Source organism: Vipera berus, assembly GCF_964194415.1.
Source record: "Vipera berus genome assembly, chromosome: 11".
NCBI lineage: Eukaryota > Metazoa > Chordata > Lepidosauria > Squamata > Viperidae > Vipera > Vipera berus.
The window spans coordinates 11,684,952-11,694,390 of NC_138214.1; the positions used below are offsets into that span (position 1 = coordinate 11,684,952).

A 9,439-nucleotide genomic window follows, 5' to 3' on the forward strand; every position below is an offset into this window, starting at 1 on the left:
ATAAACCCTTCCATTCTCCGCCATTCAGTCAGAACCGAAGAAGCTTCTTGGATGAGAAGCGAAACATCTTGCAGCAAAACAAGAAAGTCCAAGTTGGCTTTTGAAAGAAAGCACCTTTGGGACAACCATGACCAGGATGACTGAGAATTTCCATAGACATCCAAAGAACTTCACACACACAAACAAACACACACAAAAAAAAATATTGTGAAGCATCACAGCCCTTCTATCCATCCTTCCTCCCTTGGAGTACTACTTGCTCAGTGTCCTTGCCTTAAGTGAGTTTCAGGCTCACCATGTAATGCTTATATTTGTTCAAGGGCTTCCCACTTTGCCTGAGAACATGGGAGAGGGATGATTATTGGTAACCTTACCTTTTTAAAAAAATATTCTGGATTTCAAGGCAGTAGAAATCCAGAAATAACCAAGAACAAGGTTGACACTGAGAGGGACGCGGTGGCTCAGTGGGTGAGGACGCTGAGCTTGTCGATCAGAAGGTCGGCAGTTTGGCGGGTCGAGTCCCGAGTGCCGTGTAACAGAGTGAGCGCCTGTTACTCGTCCCAGCTTCTGCCAACCTAGCAGTTTGAAAGCACGTAAAAATGCAAGTAGAAAAATAGGGACCACTCCGGTGGGAAGGTAACAGCATTCCGTGCGCCTTTGGCATCTAGTCATGCCAGCCACATGACCACGGAGACGTCCTCGGACAAGCGCTGGCTCTTCGGCTTTGAAATGGAGATGAGCACTGGCCCCTAGAGTCGGAAACGACTAGCAGGCATGTGCGGGGGAACCTTTACCTTTACCTTTTTAAGGTTGACACTGATCGGAATCAGTTTTTCCACCCTGCAGTTTGGGTGCATCAGAAAGGCCATCTGGATGTCTGATTAGCTTATACAAACATGGCAGGGATGCCAATTGGAATATCTCCTTTGTTCAGAGGAGGTATCCTAAAAAAATGTCAATTTCCAGTGGAAATCCTGGAGACCTCCCCAGTGAGTAGATTTCATGAAGCCCTACTAGGATTTCCTTGTACTTTGCAAGTGGTGCAAATCTACCCAGTTGTGGGTTTATTTTTGTCTGCCTGTCTGGCAGTCTCAATCTCTAATCTACCTTTCTATACAATTTATTGGCCATCCCTATCGTACCATCAAGGTAACTCTGAGGACTTAGCAATCCTAATCATTTATTGGATGTCAAGCCACCGTTTCATAAAATCAACAGGACTGAGCTGGATCACCAAATGGCCAAAGCCAAACAGAAGGCAGTTCTCTTCCTATTTATTTATTTATTTATTTATTTATTCTATTTATGTCCCAACACATGCAAAGCAACTCCGGCCAGAAGAATTTCACTGGGATTTCCTTCCAAAAGACATTTTCAAAAGCAAATTGCCTTGCGTCAAGTGGAATGAAAAAACAGAAGGGGGGGGGGGAAAGAGAGAAAGAGGCAGAAGGGCTTTTCTGCACATTTTCCTGAGGACCGCAGAGAGAGGATTCAGTTGCCCAACAGGCCCTGAAGATTAAATGGAGAAGATTGCTGGTTTGAGTTTCTCCTTCACATGCTACCCTCGGGGGTTTCCTACGTCGTCTGCAGTCTGCCTAAACCCTTTGCTCGTATCAGCTTTCCCAGGCTGCGTGTTACCGAATATGATTCATTCTGCAGATAGCTGCATTGCCGTGAAGCCTGAATCTTCCTGAGCCCCAAGGCAGAAACTGCAGCCCCAAGGCAGAAACCAGTGCCGATTTCCTGGACCTCTGACATCCTGTCTCTTCCATCTGGCCTTGACTTGAAAAGCTACTTTCCATAAACACTCCAGCTAATTGCTTTGTAACAAAGACAGAGTCATATTTAAGGGCTGGCCTTTCCAACCCCTGGTTTGCTCAGAGCTGAACTGTTGAGCCCTCCTGTCCGCTAAGCATGTTTTCTCCTCTCAGCCCTTCCGTAGGTTTAGTGGGCAAATTCAGATGCAATTTGTGACACCATTATTCTTTTGATGGCCCCCGATTCTTCCAATCTTTCACTTCTTATGTACTTCTGTACCTAATGTTTATTCTGAAAAATTGCACTCAGCTTCATTACGAGGCAAGTGAGCCTTCCTTCCTTCCTTCCTTCCTTCCTTCCTTCCTTCCTTCCTTCCTTCCTTCCTTCCTTCCTTCCTTCCTTCCTTCCTTCCTTCCTTCCCATTCTCTTTCTTCTTCTCTCTTCTTTCTTTTTCTTTCTTTCTTTCTTTCTGTCTTCTGTCTCTGTCTCTGTCTCTGTCTCTCTCTCTCTCTCTCTCTCTCTATCTATCTATCTATCTTTCCTTCTTTCTTTCTTCTATAGGAATTTTTTAGGGATACAAGAAGGACCAGTCGCCACATAGAGTCAGCAGTGAAATCAAAAGTAGCCAAAATGGACCACTGTCAGCAGAACTAAAATCTATTTGCTCTTGGGAAAAAAGCCAGTGGAAAGCACAGTGCATACAACCATGAAGGAATTTCAATCTTTCATCTCGTTAAAGATTTGCCATTTAACAAATGTTTCAGTATTCTTGTTCCTTTTATGTATTCCAGACCTGTCGGACAAAATGCTTTGTGTTCTGGATCAGTAAGTTCTCCACTTGCCCACTTGTTCCGAGTGATGTCAGAGCGTGACTCAGTCATTCTGAGTTTCTGTCAATGATTTACCTGCACTTTTTCCAGAGCAGGTGACCTAATTAAACTACAATTGCTTTGGGATTATTATTTTTTTCCCCTTTGAATCAGTTATACATTCCAAAAGAGGACAACGGGCTGTAGAACTGATAGTTGAAATCAACAGGGGGAATGAAAAGAGAAACTTTACAGAGTTTGAAAGAGGCATCCGGCAAGGTTTAGGAAAACGGCGAAGCAAAAACCAGAAAGAAAATTTACTGGCGCTAAACACACTCAGGGCTGATTTAGTTTGCTGTGAATATTTTTTATCACAAAAGCATTAGGGTTAGGGGTTTAGGGTTGGAGTTAGGGTTGGGGTTTGGGGTTTAATATATCTTAATTATTGTTTTAACTTTGGGCATTTATTTATTTAATTCGCTTTTAACTTTTGTATCCTGTTTTTTGTATTTATTGCCCTGTACACCGCCCTGAGTCCTTCGGGAGAAGGGCGGTATAAAAATGTAATAAATAAATAAATAAATAAATTTTAAGCAGGCCATAGCTATTGAGGTGGGGGGGGGGCACTTAACAAATGTGGGAAGAAAAGTCATAAAATGGGGCAAAACTCACGTAACACATTTCTCGCTTATAGTTTGGGCTCAGTTGTGGTCTCGAGGAGTACCTGTACCACTCGGGAGGGAGGAGAGAGAGAAAGAGAGAGCAATCCTATGGTGCGCTAAATTTGCATCATTAACAAGGAGAGAATCCCTCTTTGCCCTAAAAGGAAATCATAGTTTGGGATTTAAAGAGTTTGAACAGCTGGAAATCTGCCAACATTTTGTTCCGGGACTTAGTGGCACTCTGGAAATGAATGGCTGCACATTGTTCCTTGTGGCCATTACGCACATTTAGATAAGCAGAGGAAACCAATTCCGAAGAGGAAGCTGGCTCCTGTCATGCGATCTTACGTCAGGTGGGAAAGGCGACCTGTTTGCTTTGTGGTGACAGTTTGTATATATTCCTTCGAGGTTCCAATCGGGGAGGGCCCAAGGGGTCCAGCCACTCCAGCCAACACAGCCAGAGGTGAGCCCGGCGTGAGTTGCCACCTGGTCACATCTGGATGGCTGCATGGCCTTCACACCTGACCTTTTGGAATCTTATCCACCTCTCTTAGGGTTGAAAAACGGAACGGGCAGATTTTTTCTTCACGGAAGCCTTTGAAATAAAGCAGACGTCCCCAGGTTCTCCTTCTCCCTTCCCTTTGGACCCGAGAAAAGGCCTTTTGGAAACATCTCATCGGCCATCAGTCCATCCTTGACAATCCCTTTTCAGCTTTTTAACTTCTTAAAGCAACAGTGGCTTTTTTCATCTTTTTTTTTAAGAATAGAACAGAACAGAATAGAATATAAAAGAATAGAATAGTTAGAAGAGACCTTGGAGGTCATCTAGACCAATCCCCTGCTCGAGACCCTATACCAGACATGTCAAACTTGCAACATCATGTGACGTCGCACAACGTATCAGAGCTTTTTCGCCATTACTGGCAATGGGGTTGGGCGTGGTTTCCCGATGACCCGTCGGTCAGGCTGCAACAATTCACAGCCCAGGTTGATGTGTCGGTCTGGCAAGTAGTCCCCATTAAAAGTACCATCTGATCAAAATTCAGACGGTAGGCAACTAACTCACATTGTGCATCCCGGGGTTACGTGTGATCCCCTTTTGCGACCTTCTGACAAGCAAAGTCAGTGGGAAAACCAGATTCACTTAACAACCATGTCACTAACTTAAGAACTGCTGTGATTCGCTTAACAACTGTGGCAAGAAAGGTCGTAAAATGGGGCAAAATTTACTTACCAAATATCTCACTTGGCAGCCAAAGCTTTGGGCTCAGTTGTGATCGTTAAGTCGAGGACTCTCCGTATCTTAATCATTGTACCCCTCGGTTGAATGAGGCCCAGCTATTTGCCAGTTGATTGGGAGAGGGCAGGTTGCACAAATTTTAGACGTGGGCAAGGAATTGAATAGAGCTGGAAGGGATCTTGGAGGTCTTCTAGTCCAGCCCTCCGCTCAAGCAGGAGAACTATACCATCTCAGACAAGCGACCGTCTAGCCTCTTCTTAGAAACCTCCAGTGATGGAGCGTCCATGATTTCTGGAGACAAGATTATTCCACTGGTTAATTGTCCTCACCGTTAGGAAGTTTCTCATTAATTCCAGGTTGCTTCTGTCTTTGGTCAGTTTCCAACCTTTGTTTCTTGTCCTGCCTTCTGGTGCTTTGGTGACTAACGTGACCCCCACTTCTTGGTGGCAGCCCCTCAAATACTGGAAGACTGCTATCATGTCCCCCCCCTGTATCTAGTTTCTTTCTCCCAAAGGGTCTTAAAGAGCTAACCACTTGTTTGGGGTTGGATTTTTTGCTTTGTTTTGCTTTGGGGTTTTTGGTTTAAAGCAAGCAAAGCCTATTCGGTTTTAAAAACCTGATATATTCAACCCAAAGGAACACCCTTTGGCATAATCAGTCGCATGCACTGCACATGCCAGTCAAGCTGGAGGGTCAAAATCTGATGTGGACAAGGGGAGTTAAATAGGGTCACCTCTGGAGTTGGCTTCCCCTGCTTCAAAACATCTCCTTTCGGTTACCATTTCTCCCAACCGTTCTCCGAAGATTCCTTTTGGCAGCTCCTATTATACTGTTGGGCTTTGTGCCACCCACCCTTGGCATGGAATGTTGTCTAGCCGGTCGGAGTTGGCCATGTGATCCCGGGTAAATGCTGGCTTAGAAGCTGTTTGCCATGGTCAATATTTGCAGTAGCCTGGAGGGAGGGAAGAGCTTTTTTTTCTTTTTTCTTTTTTAAATTATTTTCTTTTTCTCCCGGCTTCCCAGCCCCAGCAGCTCAGATTGACGCAAAAGTTTCTGGAGTTGCTTAAAATGTTTCTCAAAGCCGATGGGTGGGTCTTGCTCAGCTCCTTTCCTGCAAATGTTTCGAGCGTCAAAGAGAGCTGAAGATGAAGGACAGGCTGGAGGAACTGAGGAGACGCATGTATGAGAATGGGGACTCTCTGGATCTGGAGGAGACCTTCTCGTTTGACAACCCTGCTTTTCAAGAAGACGAGAGCAGTCCGATGAGCAAAGTTCTCCAGGAAATCAGCAGCCTCTCCTCGGCTCTGAATAACTTGGAGCAATCATCTGAGGACATCGATAAGAAGCAGCAACAGGTGCTCTGCTGCACCACGGAAGAAAGCATCGGTGAGGAGAAAAAAGAGCTTAGCACCATGAAGGACATTTTCACCCGGGAGGCTAAGGCTCTCCAGCCAAGGCTCAATAGCATCCAGGAGAGCCTGGCCAAGGACAGCCCTAAGAGTCTGGCCATTAGCCGCATTCGCTACAGCCAGTTCTCGGTGTTGGTCAACCGCTACCGTGAGATCATCAACCGCCATTATGCCAAGGAAATCCACTATGTGGAGAAGCTGAAGGAGCAAATCCAGAGACAGACGGAATTGGCAGGCTTGCATCTCCAAGAGGAGGACATCAAGCAACTGGTGGAGAGCCTGACAATGCCGCGCATCGTGGGCCGAGACCTGGAAGTGCTCAAAGCCAAGCAGCACCTCGCCATGGCCCAGGTGCGCCACCAGCAGCTGCTCGACCTGGAGGCCCAGATCAGTGAGCTCCACTCCCTCTTCTTGCACTTGGAGATCCTGGTTCTGGAACAACAGGAGGTCCTGGACAGTATTGAGTACAACATCCTGCACACCATTGATTACATTTCCCAGTCCAACGAGGAGGTCAAGAAAGCCATCAAATACGAGCGCCATTCCCGGTTGTCCGCCATCTTGTCAGCACTCCTAGGCCTTTGTGCCTGTTGTACATGCCTGTCGTGCATGGCAACTCCAAGCGTGTTGCGCTGAACAAAAAAAAAGCGAGAGAAAACTGTTCCTTTCGAGGAGAAGGAGAAACCCTTGACGACCAAGAACATCATGGAGCGTTGGATGGACACCTGAGAAGAAGTCAGTCTGGATCAAGGGGGCTGATGGGTGCTTCCAAAAAGGCAGTTTTTGGCTTGAGTTGAGTGGAATATTTTGTTTTTTGTTTTTTTTTTTGCAAAGCAGAAAAAAATAAAAGACTTACTGAAATAGGACCATAAGTTCAGCAGAGGTCAGCTTCATTTTTGCTTCTAGCAGCATTTGACTATGCTACTGGATTACTGGAGGCTGTCCTGATCCCATGCTCCAGTTGTAGGTTTTAACTACTAGGATTCAACTGCCTTCTACGCCAAGAGATTCTTTTTTGGGCTACATCTGGTGAACTGTAGCGAACAGATCTGTTCTTCTGGTTTTCTGTTTTAGGACTGAGGTTTGTCACTAAGTCATCCGGGCAACGACAAAGCTGTTGTGTCATCAGTTCCTGGACGGTTCACTTGGGCTGCAGCAGGTGAGAATCCCAAATTTATTGTGAAGAACCTTTGACAGTGCTGGATACGTGAAAGAAAAGTTCCTCTGCACAAGCTCAGATGCACTCTCCTATCTTGGATGCTTCTGTGTGTTCCAAAAATAAGACCTTGTTTCCAGAACAGGCCGAGGATTGAAGAAAGCTGCTTCAGGGGTGTCATTCAGACCAAGCGTATTTCACGGAGTCTAAATGCTTCAGCAAAATTTTACGAGTGCTGCTTTTAGCAGATGACAAAGGACACCCGAGAAGTAAGAACATACCTTGAGCTGCAAAACAGGTTCTGTGTCAACACTGTGCTGATTTCTGACTTCCCTGAAATGCTGAGGATTAACACACAAACACATGTATTTGTAAAATATATTAAAGTAAAATAATATATTTGCAATCCAGGATCCCCTTTCTTCCTGTTTTCCCCTCCCACCCACCCCCACTGTACTGTTTGTGCCTAAAATTTCTTCTAACATGCTTGCAGTTTATCTCCCATTAGTTTAAGTTATACTCGTGCGAAGAAGCTTGTATTTTTTTTTCCTTGTTGGAAAATGAGATCACTGTGTCATATTGTACACAAATAACAAATGAGTTTGCTGATTTTAGTTCCTGGATGTTGTAATGCAGGGATTTTATGTCTTGCTTACATTTCACCCAAATAATTTACAACCGTGTTATCTCTCACAGTTGGCACAATGTGGAGGATAAATTAAGAATGTCAAGGGTTACACAAAAGTGAAAGGGTGTGTGTTGTCACAGCTCCTTGGCCATCTTGCAGAAAGAAAATCATCTTTCACACTGTTTGCTCTTTTTTTTTAAATAATGTGTTTCTTTGAAAAGCAAAGAGGGGAGATGAAATGTTTTGGCTTAGAACTGGGGTTCCTAAGATGGCAGTATATTGTGGATAAAGGAAAAAAATGTAACTGCTTGTTTGTGTGTCTAGATTTTAATTTGGGACTGCCAGTGCGAAGCTCGTGTAAAACAAAAGTTGTAAGCTTATGTAAAACCATTTTTTAAAGGTATTATTCAAGACTGGGAAAAGAGTTCAGTGGGTCAAATCCTGATCTAGAGGCCAAACCCTGCATGAACAATACTGAATTGTAGAACTTACACAGGTCTGTTTACGCCTAGCTTTTATTTCAACTCTCTCTAGTTCCTTGGAATTCAACTACAAATTGAAATATCCAGCAGTCCAGAATTTAATGCTCCTATGTTGGGATCTTAACTTTTAAAGATTCTGAGGGAGAAGGAAACTGGTTATTCTCATGCTAGTTGATAAGGGTACAATCCCATTAAAATTTGTTTTCTGCACCCTTCTCTAACTCTGCACTGTGAAAAGCATTATTTGGGAGAACGTCTCTCTAACTGTGGGTTCTTTTCCTGTTCAGATTTCTCTTTGACATTTTGCATCCGAGAATTTTGACTGATACTTCAATTCCACGGCAGGCCCCCAAGGCTGGAATTTGGCGCAAAGTTTGCATTAAAAGAAACGCTAAGCCAGTTTCAGTGACAGAGCGGTTGCCTGACCATCCCTGCCTTGCGTGGGGAAAAAAAAATTAACCTTGCCTGTTACTAACCTATTTTTATACAAACGTGTCCATTTCGGAGCAAGGCAGGCAAAGTAATAAGTCCTCTCGACCACAATCCCTGCAGCCTTTTTTTCATACAGTTTTTAATAAGAGGCACAACTATCCCAGCAGAGACATCACCCTGTCAACAAAAGTGCCTATAGTCAAGGCTATGGTCTTCCCAGTTGCAATGTATGGCAGTGAAAGTTGGACCATAAGAAAGGCTGAGCGCCAAAGAATTGAGGCCTTTGAACTATGGTGCTGGAGAAGACTCCTGCGAGTCCCTTGGACTGCAAGGCGATCAAACTGGTCAGTCCTAGAGGAGATCAACCCTGACTGCTCTTTAGAAGGCCAGATCCTGAAGCTGAAACTCAAATACTTTGGCCACCTAATGAGAAGGAAGGACTCACTGGAGAAGAGCCTAATGCTGGGAAAGATCGAGGGCAATAGAAGAAGGGGATGACAGAGAATGAGGTGGCTGGATGCAGTCACTGAAGCAGTAGGCGTGAGCTTAAATGGACTCCAGAAGATGGTAGAGGACAGGAAGGCCTGGAGGAATGTTGTTCATAGGGTCGCGATGGGTCGGACACGACTTCGCAGCTAACAACAACAACTATCCCAAAGGGATGCCTTTTATTTGCCTTGCAAGGTCTTGTTTTCTTCCTTTTGTGTTTGTACCCCATTCTCAGGAAGCTTTAAAATTTATTTTGATTTGTTTTGGTGCAGCCGTGATGGCACAGTGGTTAGAATGCAGCATTGCAGGCTAATTCTGCTGACTGCCAGCAATTCGGCAGTTCAGTCCTGATCGACTCAGCCAGATCGGTAAAA

At 44.7% G+C, this 9,439-nt stretch overlaps 1 protein-coding gene across 1 annotated transcript; it reads left to right on the top strand.

Annotated features, from left to right (window-relative positions):
- Positions 1 to 4,292: 4,292 nt before the first annotated feature.
- On the top strand, positions 4,293 to 8,724 carry LOC308673221 (syntaxin-3-like). The gene has a single exon (XM_081336746.1). The coding sequence runs from the start codon at positions 5,615 to 5,617 to the stop codon at positions 6,512 to 6,514; it is 900 nt and encodes a 299-aa protein (XP_081192872.1). The 5' UTR covers positions 4,293 to 5,614; the 3' UTR covers positions 6,515 to 8,724.
- Positions 8,725 to 9,439: the final 715 nt, after the last annotated feature.